The sequence below is a fragment of the Periophthalmus magnuspinnatus genome, chromosome 9 (genome assembly GCF_009829125.3).
Source record: "Periophthalmus magnuspinnatus isolate fPerMag1 chromosome 9, fPerMag1.2.pri, whole genome shotgun sequence".
Classification (NCBI taxonomy): domain Eukaryota; kingdom Metazoa; phylum Chordata; class Actinopteri; order Gobiiformes; family Gobiidae; genus Periophthalmus; species Periophthalmus magnuspinnatus.
In genome coordinates this window covers 31,613,724-31,639,276 of record NC_047134.1, presented here as the reverse complement: position 1 = coordinate 31,639,276, position 25,553 = coordinate 31,613,724, and the positions used below count along the sequence as shown (strand labels likewise).

Sequence of the window (25,553 nt, the reverse complement as noted above, 5' to 3'; positions counted from 1 at the left end):
GTTTTTTTTCTAAAATGAGTGGCATAATACTTGGTAATCAGGCTATTGAACATAGTTGTATATCAGTCAAATGGAAGTAGATGACATAAGAACAGGATCCATTATAGTAATTTCTTAAAGGGGATGTACGTGATTGTTACAGTGTTAAATGGGGGAAAACAGGAGTAGTTCATTTTAAACGGTTTGTAGTGACCCAGAGTTATTCCTCACTTATTAATATTAATATCAATATTAATATTAATATTCATGTTAATATTATTATTAATATTGTATAAGCAACTCTTAACGTCAAAATAAGTCCGCTGTGTTCTGTCTACCTCTAAATAGAATGCATTTTATTGTCCAGTAATCAGGAAGTGCATGTTGACATACTAGCTGTTACTAACTCCGCACTGATATTTAAGTCTATTAACAGTTATTATTGTTTTTATTGTATATTTGTATTAACCCTGCTGTTCTTTGCATTGCAACACTGGAATAATAATGAAATAAACTAAACAATGCTAACATTCACGTTCTAATGCTGGAGTGTGATATCATGGTGTCCATGATTTGGAACATGACAAAAGTTTCTATTCCAAATGCTCTAGAACTTTGTGTTCACTTTTTTGCTTAGACCTGCAGCAGACAGCCACACTTAACATTACATATTTTTAAAGAGAAACAAGGCTTTAAAGCTATCTGTTCTTCGTTCATATTGATACAGGTGAGATGGTACCTGCAATTCTATGTATTTTATGAGCAAAATTAACCAGATATTTGTAGAAATGTGACAGCTGCTCACTGAATTTTTAAAACAATGTTATACTTAGCTATTTACTTACAAATTTATTTTTGAGGGAAAAACACTTTTACTAGATTGAAATTTAAAGTTAAAAGTTGTAGGTTTTTAACTTATGGACTGAAATGTAGTTACATTATTGCTTAGTAATGTGTATGGGTATTACTAGTTGTATTAGTAGCTGTAGTACTGATAATTGTTGGCCCACATTAGTAAGAAAGTAAAAGTAGTATGGTGGTATGTGCAGGTGCCGGTAGTACTCCGCTACATTTACTTTACTTTTTTTGAAAAAAATGTACTGATGTAGTTTCCAGACACCACTGTTACTCATATTTAAGTAATATATTTGACAAAGTAGCAGTACTTTTGTAAGAAAAACAACAGGATATTCCAGTATGCTAATAGATGTGAGAGCACCCATTAGGGGCCTGAATGATTATGCAAAATATGACTCAGGCTCAGGTCACACTTAAGGGAGTTCATTAGACCTGGCTAACAAACAGAAACTTTAAATAATAGGTGTGTTAGTTTCAGCATAGTTAGCTCCTCCCTTCAGATAAATATAAGGTGGTGAATTTTCTTTTACTATAGTACTTTTGTAAGACAAGTGACAAAAGGTTTATTGTGTTTCTTGCACCACTCCTTCAGGTATAATTTAGTGTCAAATTTGTTGTGGTTTTTCCTTTGAAAACAAAAAAATTGAGCATAATTTATTGTTTTGTCCTTCATGTTAACTTCATTAACTTGGCTACCCACCTCTGTATATGTGTAGTAACAGTTAGTACTCACTTGAATTGAATACTTGAATAGTACTTCATTTGTTATGTTATCTAGGTCTCTTATTAAGGTCTTTTTGTGTGGCTAGTAATGCACTTATTATACTATATTTTTTACATATTGTTCATTATAAACTGCAATGTTGACTTAAAACAGCTTAATAATCCATCCACTCCATTGATTTCCTATTCAAAACTGCACAACTACTAGGTCAGTGTTACTCGAACTATAGTATGCTGCCTCTGTAGCTTGAGTTTTGGTTTTATTTAGAATAAAATCGTTCCATCCATCCATCCATTTTGTTCCGCTTTGTCCGGGGCCGGGTCGCGGAGGCAGCAGTTTCAGCAGGGAGGCCCAGACTTCCCTCTCCTCACACACTTTCTCCAGCTCTTCCGGGAGGATCCCGAATAAATTCTATTTAAATGTATTTGTCTTATTTCAGATCTGGTTTTGTCTCATTTTAGACACACATTTAGCCCTTGTAGATGCCTGACATAGCTCAAGTTTAGAGTTGGTGGCACTCGGAAAGCCAAATATTATCTTAGGTGCTACTTGGTGTGAAAAGTTTGAGAATCACAATACCGGGCCCCTCTTCTTAGAGACATCACATGAGCAACCAGCAGAGTTTCATCAGCATTTTTTTTATTGCTGAAAATGGCTACATGACATTTTTGAACCGGCAAGTGGGAGGATATGGTGGGTTGGTGAAAACTGAAATTTTCTGAGCTGAGCACTCAGTTGAGATTGAGTAAATTTTTTTATTATATATCTACTTTAACAATAACATATATCTTTGTTTTTCCAGATTTGGAGATGTACTCCAGACTGAAATGAAGACAGAGGACCAGGGCAAGGCTCACAAATTGAAGTTCTTTGGATGGTACCTCACTCCTGCCTTTGTCTTCAAAATGCTCAAAATGAGTTTGTATGAGTACTGTATTTTCTGGACTATACTGTACGTCGCTCTGGAGTATAAGTCGCACCAGTGAAAAAAAGCGTAATAGTGAAGGCAAAAAAACATATATAAGTTGCACTGGACTATAAGTTGCATTTTTGGGTGAAATTTATTTTACAAAATCCAACACCAAGAACAGATATTTTATGTTTAAAGGCAAGTTATAATAATAACAACAATAAAAAAAAAAAAACAAGCTAACATGTTTACTCTTGATCTCACTCCAAATCACTAATTCCATTGAATTCTTCATCCTTGGTGTCGCTTCTGAACTCCGTCAACTCCAGAAGTAGATGAAGCACCGCTTCTGCTTCAGCTTGGCTGTCGTAATAGTACACAAGCCTCGATCGTCCTGACGAGGTTGTCAGTGTGACAGTAACGAAGACGTGAAATTATATATTTTAATAATTTCACATATAAGTCACATCCCCGGCCAAAAGTGTGACTTATCATCAGGAAAATACTGCACATGGTTAAGCATAAGCCAATGGTCAGTATCATTGTACAACAAGTACAGAGTATTAGAGTGGACAATGAAACCTTTCTGGTGGTGGGTCAATATGCAACTTTTGTGTTTGTCTCCATGGAGATGTTATTGTCTAGCCTGGCCAGTTAAAGTTTTAAACTTATAAGCAGATGACACAAGGCAAAGTTACAGGTCAGGTCTGTGGAGTGGAGACCCTGCTTACAGTAAGATTGCATATATTTCAAGGTTTTTTATAGCAGTAACAGCTGTAACATCTATGGAGACATGAAAGTTACATAGTGCACCTTTAAACTGTTGTGCATGAACAATATTGTCCTGTTCTAAATGTCTTGCTTTGTCGTGCAGACAGCCATGGCTTTGGAGTGTCTGAAGAAGCACTCCATAATCCACATGGACCTCAAACTGGACAATATCATGCTGAACCTGAGATCACTGCAAGTCAAAGTTATTGACTGTGGTTTGGCAACAAAAACAGAGGAGGTCAGACCAGAAAGGGCATTCCATCATGTGCTACAAGTGAGTTTTCAGACTTAAGTTCATGTGATTACAGTCAAAGTATTTGTAATGTGGTTGTGGGCAGAGTTTAGATGTTTAGTGCTATTTATTTTTACATGTCAATCTACCATATCTGACACATATTTACCTCTTCAGGCCTCCGGAAAACATTTTGGGTTTGCCGCTGGACGAGGCTGCAGATGTATGGTGTCTGGGGAACATCATGACAATCCTCCTACTTTGATTTGAAATATTCCCAAACCGAACTGAATATGAGGCAGTAAGTCACAGATATCTGTAATTTTAGTTTTGGTTTGTTATTAGAGCTTGCCTAACATCTCAAGTCATGCTGAAGCTCCTTGGCCAACCATCAGACTACCTCCTGAGCAAAGGATTAAAAACAAATCACCTTTACAACCGTGTCTGCAGCAATTGGAAACTCAGGGTAAAAAAATAACTGAAATCCAAATTCAAATGTATTGTAATGTATTTTAAACTTTCTATACCTTTTTAGGTGGAGATGGTAAAGAAAGTTTGTGTGGTCATGACTCACCCTGATGAATGGTTCAGTTCAGTCCAGAAATTTGTTCAGGTACCGACTTATACCGAACATAAATACTATGGAACCACTGTATACCTGGACATGCTAATAGTAATCTATCCACTGATTCCTAGGATCAATTTTAATTAAGAGGTCGGCAAGTTGATAGCAGTTACTAGCAAACGCAGACTTGAGAACTCAGATGCTAGAAGTAAATGCACCTAAAAGGATCACCCCAAAAGTAATCCCCATGCATCCATTTATCCAACCACTGAAGTGTCTTGCTATAGCAGACAAGCAGGGTCAAAGCTTTTAGTGGACCAGAGCTCTCTTTGAGGTTTCTGTGTTGAGTTTTTGCTCTTCCCTGATTCCCACTTTTAGGCAGTGGTCTTTTCTTTCAACTGTGGCTAAATATACAGCCAGGACTATGTGCTTTGGTGACACAGAGAAAACGACACACAGACAGACCCAGGCTCACCTGTGCTGACAGAGGAGATGTGTCGCGGCGACTTCCTGTTTAAAACTGCAGCAGGGAACATTGTTATAACATGGTTCAAAGCTCATTAAAGTTGGTTTTGCATAAAAGTGTTAATCATGGTTAATAACTTGTCATGCACTTTAAAGGTGCACTATGTAACTTTTCTGATGGAGGGTCTGCTACCCGTTTGTCTGCATAGAGATGATATTGCTTTGTCAAGAATGATCTACAGTATGGCGTTAAATATATTTATCTTGCATTTATTCCGTTACAGAGTTTTTTTATTGCCTTAAAAATACCTTGAAAAACATATATTACGTCAGTGAGCGGGATTACTTCTCCACAGCTCTGACCTGTAACCAGTCTTATGATGTCACCTGCTTGTCTGATAGGTTTGACTGGCAAATCCAGAATGATATCTCTCTGTATTTTTTATACAGAGGGATATCAGTCTAATCCTCACTCCTTCAGTCGCCTGTTGTCTGACCGAGCATGATCAAACAATCAGATTTGTTTATTTCAGTGACACATATAAAATGAAGGAGCTCAGTGGTCGCCTATCATTTACAAACAAAATGACATGTCGCTCACCTCAGATTAACAGAGTTTAGTGCTTTTCTCATTGATTCTACAAAAATCTGCAGTTTTTTTCAGTCTGTGATATTTTTTTCCTTTATTTTCTCCTCATAAACAGAAAGATTTGTTTTGATACTGACGGACCATGCCTGTCCCTGATTGGCTAATCTACCTGTCAATCACACTCATCTGAAAACGGGGAGATGCACTGGGACCCAGACTCATATCTTTGTAAAGTATTGGAGAAATGTGTAAAACTACATACCATGGAACATCATAAGCAAAGCAATAACATCTCCATGGAGACAAGCCGACAGCTCCATCAGAAAGTTAGTGCACCTTTAAATGGCCGACTATATCTCTTCTTTTCTTACAACACATTTGATGAGTAACCACATTCTTGCCTGTACACTTTCCTCTCAGCTCCCAGCATGCTTTGGTCTTCCCACACCAACAAATTAACACTACACCCACACGGTGACATTTTCTTATGACTAAAACACGGTACAGTACATTCTCTCTGTGTTATCCAACCGTTTTTATCCTCTCACAGCTCCACTCCACATGCAGTCATCAAGTTCAGACCATTTAAATTCTTGTAATTCCTGTGCGTTGCCAAAAGAGGTCACTAAATGTCACAGCTTCTTAATTTCAAACAGTGTAAGTGCATTAAAGCTTTTTGTCCATCCAGGCTTCTGTCAGAAAGGCTCTGCACTTGGCTCATTTAGGTTTACAAAAAGACAAACGGTTTTAATCTAGTCCAGGAATAACATTAAGGGATATAGGAGATTCGACTAGGACTTTATGGTGTTGCATTGCAAGTATGGCAGTCCAGGCTTCTTATCTGTTGTTGGGCATCCATAAATCTCTGATAAAAAGAAAAAATTTCAAGTCTATTTAGAATTAGATGAACTGTATGTAACACTTTGATTTTCATATCATTCATTTCAAATATAGATTTTACAGATAATAACTGTAATGCTGATTTATTCTTAACTACAAAAAACATTGGACATTATGTGAGGCTGTTGGTGTTTCTGGTTCTCAAGACAATTATCCAATCTGAAAGCTGAATGGACCTCACATCAGTCTCTCATTTGGTTTGGCAGTTTTAGTTCTGAAATCCAGTTGGTTTAAACCTAGAATGACTCTCTGATCTGAATCATCACTACCTAAACCCCAGCACCTGCAGACAATCATGAATCAGTGCTAGTGCAGCCTCTACAGCTCAGGGAGTGAACTCTGGAGGTTCTGAGCTTTCACATGAGGCCTGTCCATAAACTGAGGATGAGAAAAACTTGTATGTGTATAAATGCTCAAACACAGACATACCCAATCACTGTGAAGCGCACATTTTCACAAGAAGCTGATGACGTAATTTAATTCATAAGGCACACTTTTTTTTTTTTTTTTACCTGTTAATGTCACTCAGGGCAGTCAGCACAGAAGTTGCATGGATATCGGGGCAGTTGGTGCCATGGTTCTATCAAACGGCTGAAGTGTGAGAAGGGACCAGTATTAAATTATAGAACAGAAAGCTCAAAATTACCTAAAAACTGCTTTAATTCTGGTATTTTAGTAGTTAATGCATTCCCTACATTTGCTTACATTAGCAACTGGAACCAATATGACGGCAGGTGGCAAAAAGTGACAAAATTTGAAGAAATGTGTAGGTGAATGTGTGTGAAATGTCTTTCCAAGGGGAGGTCCACTCACCATTTATTGCCATAGATGAATAACACAACAATATTTATTTTTATTTGGATTGTTACTACTGCTGTTGCAATTTTTCAGTTGCAAGTTTGCAATTAACTAAAAAAAAACAAAAAAAACGTTACTCTGGATTATATGGTTAAAACAATAAAAAAATAAAAATCAGCTGCTTGATTTCAGTTCTACAGTTTTGAAAATAATCTAAAATACCTGTTTCTTTTAGGTATTTTAGATTATTATTGCAATTAGAAAAATGTAAAATTGTGAACTACATATGTTGTGTTTCAGCAATAAGTGCCAGGAAAAAAAACAAACTCTACAATACGTCTTTAATAGAGTCGGCTCTTTTGAACGGTTCCTTAACGCGAATGATTCAAATCGGATCTAATTTTTTAAAGAACCAAATCTTTTTCTTTCTAATTTTCTACATGTTTACTTTAAAAATGAAAATTCAGCACAGAAGAAAAGTATATTGGGGGATTAATAATAGTCTATTTTAATCAAGAGTGCAATGTTTTATTTAAATTATGCATAATTTCACAAGGTACACCCTTTTGACACCCCCACTTTCAGTTTGAACCAATCCAAACTTATCAAATCTTGTTCTTTAAATACATATAAAGAGCCCTTTTTTTTTGATGCCTCAGATCCCATTAAAGAGCTGAAACTTCCATAACTAGTTTAAACAAAAGACTTCAAGGGTGAAAACAGTAGGTCATTAGTTTTCTGCATAGGTCTATTATTATCATTTTTACTATCATTTCACAATAACTCCTGCATAGAACAAAACCATGACTGTAGTGTCTACTGAAACTCCCTGGTATTAAAGCAGAGCTACATGAGTCATAACACAGTGAGTCACAGAGTTCAGAAGAATCCATTAGATCCCTCTCTCAGTCCCAGCATGTGTTGTAAATATGGCTCCAAACGGTGTTCATTAGTGGAGTTCCCCCTGACCACCTCACAGCAGGACCGCACTACTGCCAAGGCATGCCCCTTACCCGCAACAATATGCATTAGATAGTTTTACATATATCGTAACTGCTTCCTCTGCCTGCTAGTTGCCAATCACACATTTAAAATAAAGCTGATATAGCCTATACAGTTATATATTTTCAGTATTTCACCTCGTTACTTTGGTTTGCAATGCCTGGGTTGAATATGTTTTGGTTTTGCAGGGAACATTTTGACTACTATGATTCACTGTTTGTGGAAATCCAACCCTTATTTGATTTATTGTTGTCCCTAGGGTGTGTTTTCAACCAAACATCTGAACGCCATAAAATACACATTGTGTTTGCAAACATTTTACCACAAGAACAAAGCACCAATGGTTTTCATCAATTTTAGAGACAAGAACTTTCTCATGTTTTACTTTGGCTAGTAGTAACTGTGGCTTATATTATGAAGAATGTAGTAAATATTCATTACATAATTCTTTGACTAGCAAGGACGTAAAAGCAGACGGTTTGAATTAATAAAAGAACAAAACACTTTTTTTTTTCAATTGTAGTCAAAAGCGGAACCTTTGTCATGCAGATGCATCTTTTCTTACGAACGGAATAAAGCGCAGTACATGCTAACAACGGCGGCTAACAAATAAACAGAAAGCTGTTTCGCCATGGCAGAGGTATGTTTTTGGGCTTAAGTTGTTGTTTTTGCCCGTTTATCATAGAGTTAGCCCCCGGAATCGAATTATTATCATGTCACAATCATCGGACGCTATGTTAGTTTTAAAAAATATATTTAAAAAATGAAAGAACAATACCCCGGTTTAGCATCGAAGCTAGGTCAATAACAGGTTATAACATTTGTTGGTTTTACGAAACATTCAGACATGTTTTTGCACTTTGTTTTGGCTCGATAAACAAAGTGATCCAATTTTTATAAGCAGCTGTAAATGGATATAAATGTATTTCATACCGAAACAGATGACAGAAACTAGCGACTTAGTTAAATGTCATAATAAAAAGGCTAACCAACAAGATAAAGCTACGTTGCCTTATGGGTATTTTTGTTTTCTTATCCTAATATAATCCACGAGTAAGGAAGAAGATCAGATAAGATTATAGTTAAGGAAAATTGTTGCTGTATGCTGTTTGTTTATAGTCCAGTTATTAAGAACATACAGAGTCCGTGTACTTTAATAGTAACTACTAGGTAAAAGTAGTACCAATAGTAGTAGCAGCTAGTTGACTTGTGTTGGTCATGAAACAAAATTAACTGCAAAATCTTTTTTTTTTTTTTAAGCCCACTTTTGTAAAATTGTTTGTGTCAATGCAAGCTCTGGCTAATTTGTAACATTTAAATAACAAATATGCATTCAATTCAGTTTTTCTTACATATGTTTGGCAAAATTTCCACCCTATCACATATAGAGCACAGATATGTGTTGTCATAGCCTAATATTAGCCTAATGTTAAGCCAATGGAAATTTTAAGATAGCTGAATACTAGAGCTGCACAAATTATATTGCATTAAAGAAGGTATCGCAGTATTTCATATCACAAACTTTTCAATATTGTGGACCTCTGCTAAATACTAAACTTCGTGTTCATTCTATGGCTGCAACAATTAATGTTCTAATCATCACTAGTGGACTATAAAAATCATCATAGTTGTATTTTGATAATCGTTATCTCATAAAACACTGCAGACCTTTTTAGTTACAAAGACAGTGGCATTAAATCAAAATGTCAAGAGGAAAAAAAATTAAAAATCTGATTTTCATCAGTAATACACTGTCACTTTTCATATTTTGTATTTGTAAATATTCTCAATTTAGAAGCCTTAAGCCACAATAGTTTGATCTTTATTTGGTTAAAAATGTGTTTTGAAATTAAAAATCGGTATAGAGTACTAGTCGAGTACTAAAATAATCGTTTGTTGCAGCCCTAGTTCATTCAAAAGTATGCCAGATTTTTCTAATAGCAGTCTCTTTTTGACGTTTGATTCAGAGCTCTATTATTACTTACTACATTACTACAACTAGTATATGTAAATGTAACCTTAATGTGTATTGTTCCAGACTCACAGCCTGCAGGACATGAGGCAGCAGGCAGCCATCGCCTCCAAAGTGTTCATCCAGAGAGACTACACCAGTGGGACCATGTGCCAGTTCCAGACCAAGTTACCATCTGAGCTCGAGGCCCGGGTGAGTGTTCCGTCTCGTACAAAAAGAAGGGCTGTGTATAGGCCTGTCACGATAACAAATTTTAAGGATCGATACATTGCTGCAGTAAATATAGACCATAAATGATAATACTCAAACTAATTTGTGCCATTGACACATTAATCCAAGATCAGATTTAAACCACAAAAACTATTCTAAATGTATAGTGTTATAATATGAGATGTAATATATAAAAAGCAGAATGAAACGCTTTAGTACTTAATTTGCATCTGTAATGAGTCATAGAAATTATTAATTCAACCTTTTATGGATTAAATCTTATTGTATAGCAAAAAAATAATAAAAAAGGCCCAGTAGTGCAAAGAAAATGTACACATGATAAATATTGACGCCAATAATATATTGTTTCAGCTTTCATACTTTGAACGATACGTTGATAGAGTAATTATAGTGACAGGCCTAGCTTGTCACGCAGGTGAAAAACTGGACTCACGAGCAACACAAGAAAACGCAGCCAAACTCCTTGTCTTGGCGAATACATCAGGTTTATTGGAAATACAGAGCCTGCATGTCTGCTAGATGAACAAACAAGATGAACAAACAAAGAAAACAAATGACAATCCAGCAACACAAACTGAACAGAGGGAGAACCTATAGGCTACACCCCTGATTACTAATAAACGTCAGGTGCGGGGAAAACAGGAAGGCAGCAAACAAAGAACTGGAACAGGCTGGGAAACGAAGCTGGACTGGGAATAAAGAAAACAGGCAGAAAACAGGCAGAACTGTGACATAGCTGTACATACATATAGTGATGAATACATGTTTCTCTGAGTAAGCAATTCTCTGTGCTCATGTAGTGTAATTCATAATTTATTGCTATGTAAATGGCCCTGAAATGCAAAAAGATAAAATGAGATATACATTAAAAATAAAATAAAAATTAGCACAGTTTTTGCTGTGACATGACCAAGTGACCAAGTGTCAAAATGTCAAATTGAACAACACACTACCATTTTTAGAAATTAACCCCAGTCAAACCATATATTTGTATTTGAAGCAGAAATTAAATAAAATGAATTGTGTATAGCAAAATATCATCATATTCCCAAAAATTCAAAGGGTTTGTGAACTAGTAACCTTCAATTTGTGTTTATAATTTGAAATCTGGTTTTACTGTTGGCTCCAGTTTCCATATCCGCTTTATTTACATAAATACAATGTGTTAATTTGCTTGTGCTTTTCAATGTATCCAAATCAATTTACATTACATATTGATTCGCTCCCTGTTTTCTGTGGTGGTAAGCTTGTAAGGTGTATATCTTACCCAAGGACACTGTATTCACTGAGCGGAGCTGGAATCAAACTACATACTACACATGACAAAACACATATAAAATACCACTGTTTTCAGAAGTACTATATCCTTGTATTTAATGGTTGTTGAACTTACCTCACCTTGCCTTACAGCAGTCGAAATGCATTTGTGGTGAAGAAAGAGCGGTCTGTGGCTCTAAAGTGACTCTAGCCACATGAAACTATGTCTGGAGTCTGCAGCAGTAAAAAAACACTCCACTAGTTTTGCACGTCTTATCGCTTCCCCTCTGGTTAGACACATTAAACCAACACCATCATTCTGTGTCTTTTTGTAGCATGTGAATTTACTCCCCCAAACATATGTAATGTAGGGTGTGTGATTATTATTGCCTAGCCCTGGACTAGTTGTCCGAGCCCTATTGACTTGTAGAGGTCATACAGATGGTGAAATGTACAAAATTAAAATAGCTGTCTTTGAAGATGAGTAAAAGTTTCAGTTGGCCGTCCATTATCATTAAAAAAAATCAATTCAAAAAATGTGTTCTGAAATTGTGCACCACTGCCATAGTTTCTTAAAGAGTGCTGTCCTATATAATAGTAAAAATGCTTATATGTAGTGGCTGTGCAATAAATCAAACTTTAACTGATATAAAGATTCAGTCATTGCTAATTGTCAAATATAATCTTGGGTCTTTTGAATCAAGGGAACTACAGCCAATCCTCTGTCAATAAAAGCATGTGGTCTGGAGCATTCAAACTTTTGAGGAAAAAAAGCAATTGTATTGTTAATGTTCAGAAAATTAATATTGAAAAACATTTGTTTTTAATAAGACAAAACAAAACTTGACGAAAAATAGTGATTGGTCAATATGAGGAAAATAAATGTGATTTGTAATACAATATTGCCTTCGCCTAATTATGTGCACAATGTGTGCCTTGCTGAAGGACAATAGCAGTATGTCATGCTAGTAGCAGGAATCTAATGCCAACCTTTCACCAAACTGTGTCTGCCCACTGCACTTCGGTCCCACTCTGGCTAACAGTTCAAGCAGTTTGTTTCAGTACATTCCTTTTTATATTGTATTAGCCTTAGCTTTAGCCAACTTCTCTCCCCTGAGGTCGTGTTTTACTGTCTAACCATCTTGTTTTACACAGGTTTTCATGTCGGAACATCTCACCCCCTCAAATCATTTCACCCGAGTGAGATTTATTCTTTTTGGTCGTATTGTCGGCTTTAAATTCTCCGGGTTGTTCCAGGAAACTGCAGAGAAAGCACTGTCTGTTCTGAAAAGGCCTCCGTCTGCCAGAGTCTTGCAGTGACCCATGTCTGATACTTATCACTCCATATAAAAGAAATTACACCAGAGTCAAGCCAAGTCAGCACATAATATTTTATTGTTATGTCTTTTAATAACAAATGGATTGAAATAAAAAGTTATGTTTTCTTTGACCAAGTGGAAGGTAATTGCTAGCCAGAGGTGGGTAGACTAGCCAAAATTGTACTCAAGTAAGAATATTGTTAATTTATTTTATAACGATATTAAAGAATACCTGATTTTAAAGAGGGGATATTACACAAAATCTTTTTTTTTTTTTTTTAAAAAGCTTTCTACCATGTTATAATGCTGTTTCCTCATTAAAAACATGCTTGTTCGTGCCGCATTCAAACCCTCTTCAGGGTTAGCAGCCCACAAGCCTATGTCATCCAGGCTCCTACACGACACATGACACACACGCACGCACGCGCACCCCCCACCCCACACACCCACACACACCCACACACACACACCCCCACACACACACACACACCCCCACACACACACCCCCACACACACACCCCCACACACACACACACACACACCCACACACACACAAAACTGTACACAACATGACAAACCTGATGCGATGTGCAGTTGTTTCATTAGTGGAACGCACACTAATTGTAATGTGTTAGTGCTCTGAAGAGGGAGTGGCAAAAACGAAAGTCAAACTTCTTAATACCCCATAGAAATGAAATATCCTTTCTTTAATGAATTTGTGTTGAAATAAATGCTTTTTACATGGATTTTATAATGAAAACCTAGAAAATATAATCTATTAAGTTTACATAGCTTTTTCTCAGCACATGGTCCACTTAGAATCCAGGGAATCCAGCTGCATGATTCTATCCCAGACAGTTGTTTCTGTGTCAAGGTGCAACATCACAGTGGCAGAGAGGACTAAGGGAGCTAAAAGTACAAACTAAGCCCTTTAACCTAACGAAATTTCTCACGCAAAGAGTACTTAGAGAAGCTACTGCTCAACTAAGAGTAATTGTAAGAGTAACCGTGTATCTAACATGATTTAAAAAATCATATCTGAAGGAGCGGCGCAAGAAACACAAAATTAAATCAAATCCTTTAATATTGTCAGCATAAACTTTTTTGTCACTTACTCACAATGGCAAGAATAACCAAAACTTTTACGCAAGTAAGAATACGCTGTTAAGTATATTACAGCGTAGTTATATCAAAACTACACAGAGATGTACAGTTTTATTAAGAACTTACAATTAAAGGCTAAAAGAGCAGAAGATTGGAACATTTCAAAGATGCATTTGAGTGGGCAATTTGGACTTTGACTGAAAATGAGTCAAATTGTTGATCAGTGCAGTTTGTGAATCCAGCTCACATCTGCCCTGATTTCACAGTTCAGACTGAGTAAGCCAAAAATCTGTTCTCACAAATTGTCCAATCAGAGTTCAAAGACAGCTAAAACTCAGAATGAAGTGAACGAATGTTCTAGTCTTATGGAAAGTTTTTACGAATAGAAGATCCACTCAAGATGTATCTTAAAGGTATTGTTGTACAACAATTAAAGTTCCTGTACCTTTTTCATTTCTTCTAGATCTGGGAAATATCTTTTGCTCTATACTGTAAATTGTAAAGGCAGCTATTTGTGAAAAAAAGATGTATGATATTGCCTCTTTTTTGATTTTGCCATTTTGCTGCATGAGAACCATGTGGAGACAACTGACAGGGACTATCCCAGATCGTTGTTTTACTGCCATGGTCGGAAATAAGACTCCCCAAATGGGAGAACACGTGCCCCTTTCTCTTAATTTTTGAGGATAAAAATCTAGGTTGCAATTTTATTTATTTATTAATGGGGTTTTTTTCCAGAATCTCTGGTGGTTGGTTTCAGTATTATTGTTCATCTGTATTGACTTCAGCAACATATCGCACTTCAAAATGTGTTATTGTGACAGGCCTAACTGGCTGTGATAAGTCTGAGCAATAAACAAAAAGACTATTTTATTTACAATTTTACAAAGTGAAATACATCCAAAAGGAGCTTAATAGTTAAGGTCCACTTAACTATCCCCTTAAGGAAGTTTGTCATTCTCCGCTGGAGGATTTTACCAAAAAATGTATAATTTAAAATGCACACCTTTGATGTTCTCAGTATTTAATGCCTTGTCCTGTAACTTTTCTGTGTGCAGATTGATAAGCAGCAGTTTGAGGAAACTGTGAGGACACTGAATAACCTTTATGCTGAAGCAGAGAAGCTCGGAAGTCAGTCGTTTATCGAGGGCTGTTTGGCCTGTCTCACTGCCTATACTGTCTTTCTGTGCATGGAGACGCACTACGAAAAGGTGGCTTTTTTTTTTTTAATAGAAAATTACTCTTTTAATTTTATATGATTCCAATAAATAAAGCCTATTTCTATGTGTTTTAGGTTTTAAAGAAGATTGCCAAGTTTATCCAGGAGCAGAATGACAAAATCTACGCCCCACGTGGCCTGCTCCTCACCGACCCCATCGAACGAGGCCTCAGAGTTGTATCCTTTTTTATCTAAGCCAGTTACTTTTTAAACTGTGGTGTACAAGTTAATTCTGGTGGTACACAAAGTAATGAATTTATAGTCAATAACCTTTGGGTTAGTCCTTGTTTAAAACTACTATAGCAACAGTGCAGTCCGATATTTAGATCTGGTTTAGTCCAAATTTAGACCTAGTGATGCAAAATTTGATGAACGAGATAAGACTTAAGGAGTTAGAATTTATAGCAATAGCTCAATGGTCCTATATTACACAAAATTGAATCTTGAGAACTTAAAGCCATGTTAGAATGTTGTTACCTCATCAAAAACATGCCCGGAGTTTGTTTTCTTTCATTAACTGAGGTTTCACCAATACAAAAAGGGTATATTTCAATTGTTATATGCTCATCAAATGAGCATATAACAAATGCCACCGTATCCCCGTTTCCATCAAAGTATTCAAACACATAACTCGGTGTTGGTTAATTGGTTATGGGAGCTGCTGTCTTCTGCGTCACGCAGACATTTGTGTCATGTCCAAAAGTTAGCAGGTTCTTTAAACTGTGATAATGCTATAGATGTGTTTTGCCACAAATCTAAAGCCTGCTGCCCCAGTCTTTGCCAAAGTGCTGTAATGAAGTTGAAAAAGAATGACCTTTGAAGCGCTGGACCACCATAAACTTTCCCTGAGTGTCTCACTAATGAAGATTAGAATTAGAGATTAAGTGTCTCTGGGCAAGTTATTAGTTGGCCACCATCGTTTGTTTTTTAGCTTGAACCTTAAAAATTGCGGGGTGCAACAAAGCTCTGCTCCTCTCAAGCATTTTGGGCCAACAACAACCAGCATGACGAGATTAATTTAGGTTTATTCAAAACCTTACTTACCTTACTTATGGGAATCATCAAAATGCGCAATAAAAACAGGGTGACAGAAACGCGTCTTTTCATTACAAGTTTGAGTAATCATTTATGATTAGTCTGTCTACATCTCCACCTTGTGATGTCAGACAGTCATATTTTTCAAGTTAACAGCTTCCTATCTACCTTTAGTTCAGTAGAAATAGGCAATTCCAGGGCTGAAATCATCCAAATGATTCTAGTGAAGATGTATGGAGTTTAAAAACCCAGTCGAGCACTTTCTGTATCACCACATGACATCACAGAGTGGAACAGAATGTTTCCTGTTTTAGAGGAACTCTAAATATGCAGGATTTGTGTGTTATTCCTAGAGTTGTGTTTTGTTTCATTCACACGTTTGTTTGTGATGAGGAAACCACATTATAACATAGATCAGACAATGGCATAATATTGTCCTTTTAAATATTAAGTAAGTACACAAATAACAAATACTATAAAAGCCACTGATCAGTGTATCACCTGTCCTAATATTATATACACTTGTTTTTGAACAGACGCTAACACTGATGCAATAATTATAACGGCTGATTATGTGGCAACAAAAGAACAGCTGAATTAGGTCGAGCTGGGGCTGTAGTTTTTCTATTGTGATTACAGTTTTACACTTTGTTTTAAGGCAGAACTAATTAACTTTAGAGATTTTTTTTTTTTTTAAAGTATAATTGCATACAAAAACATAGAATGCTGGTTTTCCGTACAAAAACTGCAGAAGGAGACAGTGAACGTTTCAAACACCCCAAAAATACATATTTAACCATCACCTTATGTTACTTAGTCACTGTTTCAATCTGTAAGATCGAATATTTTGTAATTTATTCGTCTCTTAAATCATTTCAGTCTTTCTCATTTTGATTTAGATCCTACAACCCAAATTTGCCGGAAATCCACTTCTTATTGATGCATGTGGCCTTGTTAAAAATCCCAAATAAAAGTGCATATGTAATCCATAGCATGTGCATAAAATCGACAGGACCGCCTCTTCCTGGCTGCCCCTGGACGGCTCTACATTTGTGGGCTGACTCAACATCCCAACTAATCCAACCACACTCCAACACAACATTTAGAAACAACCAAATATGACGGAAATTGTTAACAGACCCGCACTTTTGGTCTCCACTCATTGGGCTATGATTTTGATTTTATAGCGATCTGCAAAACCTCTCCCTCACTGTAGCATGGTTGAGTGGGGTAGTCCGGACCACACTGGCTGGCATGTATGGAGAAATGAGTAGACTTAGGAGGAAAGCTTCATATAAAAATTTTAATGAGGGTTTTTTGCAGTAAAAATTTGATGATGAATTTCAGGGTTGTAGTAAGGTTAGGGTGGATTTTATTGGGAAATGTATAGAGAAATCTGTCCTGCATTTGACCCATCTTTGAATGAGGGGCTTACACCTATTAAACCTGGGGCTGTGGGTGGGGTAGTGTAGAACTAATGGTTCTTGAAACTTAATGCAATAACATGATTTTTCCAAAGTTGTGAATTGAACTTAACCAAAGCATTTACAGATCGAAGTCACTATTTTTGAAGACAGAAGCCTGACCAGATAAAAGCAGCCAAAGTGAGTCCTGTGCTGATGTTTACAAGTCACATGCAAAGGCATCCCATTAGAGGTGTTTGACGCGATTTGACATAGCAGACTGAACACTGCGTTAGAGTTAAGAGAACAAAAAGATGAAATTAGAATAGCAAAAATGTATAGATTGCAAACTGTTATTCTAATCTAGACAAATTAAAAACAAGTAAAAAGCTTCTGCATAGAACACATTTCAGAATGACTGTAAATAGTTTTTTTCCCAATTATGTAGTTTTTATTATTGATTAATTGCTCAGCCCAGTGGAGGGAAAATGAGCACAACTAAAACTCCACATCCTCCAGAACAAAGCAGTACAGTTGTAGATTTGGACCCTAAGTACGTAGTTTTGTTTGGCTGACGCAGACTCGCTCTTTCCCCTGTGGCTAGTCCGAGCACTCAGAGGTACCTCCAGGAGCAGAGTCCATCAGGAGCACACTCTTTGTCCTGCTCAGGAATGTAAATGTAAACTCACTTTTATAAGGAGCTGTGGATAGACAAGCGGCTGGAGCCCGGCCTGGAGTCCGGCCTGGAGTCCGGCCTGGAGCCTGGCCCAGGAGAACAGGAGAACAGGACATAGGCAGTGCAGTCACTACTTCATACACTGAAGAGTTTGTCTGAAGGATAGTTACACAGGAAGTTACCTAAAAACACAGATCTGACATGTGAGCTGACAAGCCACTGAAGCCTCCTGGAAAAGGGGCATAGTGCATCATGAAAAAGTGAAAAATGTCATTGACTTTATTTTTTATCGTGGCACATTTAAGTAGGTTTAAAAAGTCCCAACCAGGATCTGGAATACATTTTGAAATGTATGCATATTGAAAAATTTTCAAAAAAATGTTTAATTTTTGTCCATATAGTCCTTAGGTAGTATAGTATAGTTTTACTACATATTTAAATTCTTTTGCAAAAAACACCAACCTTAAATGTCAGTAAGTTCTCTGGGGTATCTGATTTGTCTTGTGAAGGGATGTTGATTTAGTTTTTCTAATAATTTGCCATTAAAGCTGTCATTTGTAATTAAAGGGGCTGACCCACCCCTGTTTTCTACATTATTACTGTCAGATAGTGTGCCAACTTTAGCCTGTCAGAAGCAGAGCAGAGAGCACAGGTGAGTCTGAACAAAGGCCAGGCGAGCGGAGGTGGGAACAGGTTCAGATCTGCCATTTGTATAGAAAAAAAGTGTAGAAAAAAATTAAATTCACTTAACCACTTAACAGCTGGTAGCTCTCTGATTTAAAAAATATATATTTGCAGATTATGGTAGAAAATAAGTATTTGGTCAATAACAATCATCTCAATACTTTGTTGTATACCTGAGGAATTTACCAATTAATTAATTAAAAGTTCTACAATGTGATTTCTCCCCATTCTGTCCCTCATAGTTTAAGTATCTATCTATCTATCTATCTATCTATCTATCTATCTATCTATCTATCTATCTATCTATCTATCTATCTATCTATCTATCTATCTATCTATCTATCTATCTATCTATCTATCTATCTATCTATCTATCTATCTATCTATCTATCTATCTATCTATCTATCTATCTATCTATCTATCTATCTATCTATCTATCTATCTATCTATCTATCTATCTATCTATCTATCTATCTCACACATACATACTCAAAACACTTTCTCTCTTTTTACATTTGGGAGTTTTCCATCAGAATTCTTTATATTCAGACATTCAGACATTAAACCATATTCACTTCATCTGAATGAAAGTATCTTCTGGAGCACTCGGTGGCTTTCAGTGGCTCATTTCTCTTGTTTGAGTAAAGCCAGTCTTCGGTCTTGGCTCGAGTCTAGAGTCTGGATCTGGTCTGGCCCAGGTGAAGGTTGCAGGGACTAGACCACACTCACTAGTTTGAACCTAACCAGAGACCGCCCACTCACAACCAGTCACTCATCATGGAGGATCGGAATGAGCAGTAACATGCTAGGAGAATTTATATATTGTTAAAGGGGACATATGCCAAAAAAAGTAGTTTTCCCCTCTCATTTACCTAATTAAAGTTCTTTTTAGTGTGAGTCATGCATGTTTGAGTAATCTTTATCCTCCTGTATTCAAGACGTCATTGCTCTGATTTTCCTACCCCCATAACACTCCCACTTCTTTGTACTTACTTCTTTTGTTATGTTTTATTTCTCTTAAATGATCAAATTAGGGCTCGGCAATATGGCAAAAATATGAGGCATGATTTTTTTTTTTCTTCATTATAAATCAATATAGGTTATAGATTCAATCGTTCTTATTCTCAAAATTGAAATTAAAATAGCTTTTAATATTGATTTCACATGTTATTTAAAACATTACACATGACTGAATATTCTGTTCTAACGATATAACAGATAAAACCATATGTTCAAATTGGAAAGCGGCATTGCATAGAGTTACGTGTGGACTGTAGAGCTCTGCAGTTACACATGGTTTCAAATGTCTTGGTAAAAAGTTTTTTCTGATGAGCTGTCATTGGCTGCGGTTGTGACCAGTCTAGACACCCGGGGAGGATCCTTAGTCAACGATTAAAATGATAAGACGAATGTAGATCTGCTTTGTGTCAAATTTATCAACTCTGCCAAAAGCAAACTGCATTGTCCAAACCAAGAATAGGGCTGTGACTGCAGACCTCCCCAGATGACCCAACCTGCAGACCTCCACCGGGACGACCCTCACATGACCTACCTCTATCCACAGGTCCCTAAAAGTAGTAGACTTGGCGGCCGTGCCTTTCCTAGCTGCTGGTTTCTACATAACATTACAAAAGTTGACATTGTTTTACACTAAAGACCAGCACAAACCCTTTTCCTAACCTTAACCATTTCAGATTTGTGCCTAATCTTAACCAGACACGGGGCCTACAGCAACATATTAACAGACAACTTACATCTATGCTATTTACGCCGTCATAGGCCACACGTTTGCAGCTACATATCAGTTTTTTGTTGCTAGTTGTGTTTTAAAATGCTAATTGGCCTACGCAAGAAGAGTAGAGCAAGGACAATACAAAGCTAGTTAATTTCAAACTAGAAATGAAATCTATTGGTGATTAAATGTTTCTGAGTCGTTTATAAAGTAAACTAATGAAAAATAGTGAAGGACAAGTGGGTGGAGGTGCAGGTGAAGTAGAGGTCTGCAGGATGGGCTCCTCTGGGTCAAGATTTGCAGCCAGACTCTCTTAAACCAAGACATTTTCATTTTTTATCTAATACTGCTTTACAATCAGAATGAAAATAATATTACATGTTGTGTTTGTTTTTTTTTTGTTTTTGTTTTTTTTATAGCCTTCTGATTTGTAAGTGTTTTTTTTAAGTGCATTGCCTAAGGACACAACAACAGTTTTTGCCACTGACACGCCACTAACCAGGGTCTGAGATCTGACAAGCTCAGGCTTTGATGAGGAGGTTTGGCCACATGCTTCCTTACTGTGAACGTGCTTGCCTCTCCACTGATCTGACTAGATACTCCCGATAAAAAGTCCTCACTAGTTGAAGGATTGGTAACATTTTTGTACTAGAACACTAAAGTCTGTTTTACCTTCTTAGCAAAGTGTATTTTGAAAGCATTGATGTAGTGAATTAAAGAAAGTTGTCTGGTAAAACATTTGATTTGTAATGCACAAAAATATCCTCTCAAAAATTCAGTCTTATCTGATCTTTTGGTATATCTTCCTCCTTTAATCTCGGATCTAACTGTTTCATCACTTTTCATTTTCACAGTCACTGGAGTCCATCTGTGTTGAGTCTGACCATTGAAGTCCAGAGACCGCCACCTGCTGGGCAAACTGCGTATCTACAATCTCCTCTCTTAACTGTAACACTATACTACCTTATGCATGACCCGTAATAACATTATACGTGTAGTCTTTGCTTTTGCCAATTTAATCGTAGAGAAGCAAAGACCATATCTATAGGGTTTAATATAGTTCTTTTTAAGCATTGCCTTCATGTTGCTATGACATTTTAAGTTCGAAGTTGAGATTATTTTCATTATTTATTTTTACTTTTATAATATAAAGTTAATTTAAGATTTTCTTAATTTTTTTTGCAATATACACCAATCAGGCACTATGTTATGACCACCCGGCTTCAAGCACACAGATTCATAACTGACCACTGCAGACCAGCAACACTGCACAAGAGCTGCAGAGGACTATGTCTAAACCAGAACTCAACCAGGACTAAGGCAAGTCTTAACCAGGTCTAAATCAGATCTAAACCAGAACTAAACTAAATTTAAACCAGAGCTAAACTAGAACTTAAGCAGAATTAAACCAGAACGAAACCCAGTTTACACTAGGTCAAAACCAAAGCTAAACTAAGACTAAACCAGGTCTAAGCCAGAACTCAACCTGGTCTAAACCAAATCTAGACCCAGGTCTAAATTGGGCCTAAACTAGGACTAAACTAGGACTAAACCATAAATAAACAAGGACTAAACCAGAACCAAACCACAAATAATCAAGGCCTAAACTGTATCTATCCAAGAACTAAACTAGGACTAAACTAGAACTAAACCAGGTCTAAACCAGATAAGCACCTCTGATAGATACCGACCCCTGCAGACTAGAAACACCTGCAAAACTGCACTAAACCAGTTCAGGATGAAACCAGAACTTAAACAAGTCTTACTCTTACCCAGATTAAACCGGGTCTAAACCGGGTCTAAACCAGGTCTAAACCAGGTCTAAACCAGGTCTAAACCAGGTCTAAACCAGGTCTAAACCAGGTCTAAACCAGGTCTAAACCAGGTCTAAACCAGGTCTAAACCAGAAACAGATAGATATATAAATACTTATCCTAAAGGAAATTCAAATAAATAAATAGTGCTTAAACAGTATTAAAGCAGCATTTAAACCGGGACTTAAACCGGGACTTGAACCTCCTTTGTTTCTCACTCCACCTGCCTGTGGTCGTAATATTATGGCTGATTGGTGCATGCCTGAACACTCCATTAGACTAAACAGACAGGGTAACTTTAGCTAACCTCATTCATCATAGTTCACATATAACATATAACTTTATATAAAAATACCTTATGGTGTGTGGGGTTAAGTCCAACATTTAGGAAAATTGTATGATACTGTCTGTTAATAACATTCCAGTTAGATCATAACACAATGAGATCTATACAGAAAATCTGTTAATTAAAAGAAAAAATAATTGTTTATAAATAGAACTTGAGGTAATATTTTCAGTGATTTTGACAATGACCAGTTTTATTAGATTGAGAAATATAGTCCAGTATTTTGAGGGATTTATCAAAACAAGGAAGCCTAAAAGGTATTTGGTGTTTTTGATTTATTTTTTGAGTGAAGATGTTTAATATCTCATTCAAAAATAATAATAATTGTTGAATACTGCAAGCATTGTTATAGAAACATGATTTGTATTTATCTGATTGGATCATTTCTTGAGAACCAAAACACCAAAAGTAAACATCAAGACCTTAGCCATCATGTCCAATGTTTTTATAAGTAAGAATAAATCAGCATCTCAATAGGTTGTGTTCACATCTCAGCCAGTTTAACATTGAGCTGGAGGACAGAATCCTCTGGTGAGATTTGATACTGTGAGACTGGTCAGGTCAACACATCTGCATAGACATGATTGTTGTCAGTTGAAAGGAGTTAAAGCCATAGGATTAATATTGTAGGTATGTGGAGCCAATCCCAAACAAATAATGATAAGGTTTAATGTTTTTGGATTGTTAATTTGGATAACTCTTCTATGAAATGATACAAGTCCTCCCCTCCATCATGTCACCGTGAAATACTATAACGTGAACACAACCTTTTGTTATTATCAGTAAATTTCATTTGCACAGACATCTTCCCTGTCCACAAATGCACAAAGCACCGACCTTCTGCACCTGTTTCACAAACTAAATGGTCCATGTTGACGCTTAAATAGTCTTAAGTACGTCTGTAGGCGTCGCCATGATTGTTTTGATCGGCTTGGGCGCTTGGCCTTTGGCCTCTGCACAAACCTCAATGCTGCTCTGTGATTGGTCCTTACAGCGAGACTCTCTCAAGATGGATTCTCATGAGTTCGTGAACTCACAGATATTGTGAGAATCCATCTTGCTTTGCAAGGTTATAACAATATAACATGGTTAAAAGATCAAACAAGTCCATTTTGCGTAATTTGTGTTCTTTAAAGTCTGAAACCAGTGCTTGTCCCGTGCTGTGCTTGTCCTCTACTCCTGTAGTAGTACTTGTAGTAGTAGTAGTAAAAGTACTTGAGCTTGAGTGCGTACTTGCCGCTGTCTCGTTAACACTGTGTAGTAGTGGTGGTTCTGCCTCTGACCGCAGTATTCAAAGTGCTCTTGTTTTTATAATGGTGCCTGTTGTGGCTATTCGAATGTTTTAGCTGTAAGAATTCTATTAAGGGTCACTTATCCTGCTTGGAATATGGAGAACTATATTTTACTTTTGGGTGCATAGTGGCTCAGTGGTTAACTTTATAGATACCTGACAAGAAGTAACATTGTGGTAGCATTTTATAATTACTGCAACTTATTTAGCCTTAATAAAGCACAGCAAACAAACCTCAAATCATTAATTAAGAATGATTCAGGCTTACGTACAGTGACTTTAATTAGAGGGTTAGAATGATAAGTTACTAAGCCTGAATCATTCTTGATAAACGATTTGTTCATTATGAAGTCTTTGTTTGTGCTTTAAGTGGAGTTATTATAAAGTGCTACCAAAATTGCTTCTTGTCAATGTGCCATAAATGGGTTGTGAAAAATAAGGCCAATGCAATCTGAAGTCACAATTCAAAACTAAATATTCTATCTTTAAAATGTTCAAAAGGCCACAATATGCACTCATAACAGAAAGAAGCCATGAGGAAGTAAGTTCTTGCGCCCTCTGCTGGTGTTTTGTATGAAGATTTAAGACTCCTATAAAATGGAAACATCAAAATCCTCTTACCAGTTTCACTTTGTTTACCTCAGTAGTATATTACATTTGCTAAATATAGTTAGTTAAAACCTTGGATATGTTTTTAAGTTAAAGTTCCTGATTCTGGGACAGTAAAACTCTTTATAATTAGATGCAGGCAGCACACAACAGACTTATTTTGACCTGAAGAGCTGCTTATACAATATATCTGCACTGGGACAAGAATGCTCAGCTCTGATACAGACAGAATAAGTGACCTTTTAGGACCTGGCATTTTGATTCCTGTATTTCTGAAGTATACTGTCCATTTTAGCTTTGGGCTAATAGTAAAACTGTACAAACTACTTTTAAGAATGTCACTGTTGTGTTTCATGTTTTATTTCAAAACTGTAAATAACTTTTTTTAATGATAATTTCTGATTGTGTCTGTATTTATCTTGAGCCTCCTAATGTTTTTGTAATCAGACTTATGCTAAAGAATAAACTGCTGTCTATACACACCGTGTTGATGTTGATCTATTTTGTGACCAGTGGTTGGTTTGATTGTAGATTTTTGAATTAGGAGTGTCTTCACAGGTCAGAACTGAGTAATAGACAGTGTTTTTGTGAGCCGGCTCGCCTTTCCATAGATCTGACTTTGTCCAGTAGAGTCACCAACTTGTATCCATGGAAATGTGTTTAATGCGATACTGTGGAACATTTCAGGCCAAGCAACTTCATCTCCATGGTGACAAGCAGGTGCTGGAAACCTATAATATTACTTTGCAACAAAAAAGTTTGAATGCTGTGTCCAAAACTCATTTATAAGAATATAGGACATTTTAATATTTCTGGTTCATTTCTACTAATTTTCTGATCCATTTAAAAAATGATAATGAACAAATATATTAACATAAAAACCTAGTTTGTGAAATGTATTATTTTACTTCCTGGTTGGCGACGGTCAGCAGATACGACAGAGTGAGGCAAATAAGTATTTGAACATTCTGTGATTTTGCAACTTTGCAACTTCTCCCACTTTTCATCTGAGGTGTCGACCGTGAGAGACATAATAAAAAAAAATCTGGAAATCACATTGTATGATT

General features: G+C 36.5%; 1 protein-coding gene across 1 annotated transcript; it reads left to right on the top strand.

Annotated features, from left to right (window-relative positions):
* The first annotated feature begins 8,357 nt into the window (after positions 1 to 8,357).
* LOC117376382 (golgin subfamily A member 7-like) lies at positions 8,358 to 24,982 on the top strand. The gene is made up of 6 exons (XM_033972843.2): positions 8,358 to 8,433; positions 9,832 to 9,957; positions 14,735 to 14,887; positions 14,971 to 15,072; positions 17,482 to 17,534; positions 21,281 to 24,982. Exons 1-5 carry the CDS (start codon positions 8,425 to 8,427, stop codon positions 17,521 to 17,523), a joined length of 432 nt encoding a protein of 143 aa, XP_033828734.1. The 5' UTR covers positions 8,358 to 8,424; the 3' UTR covers positions 17,524 to 17,534; positions 21,281 to 24,982.
* The last annotated feature ends 571 nt before the right edge of the window (positions 24,983 to 25,553 follow it).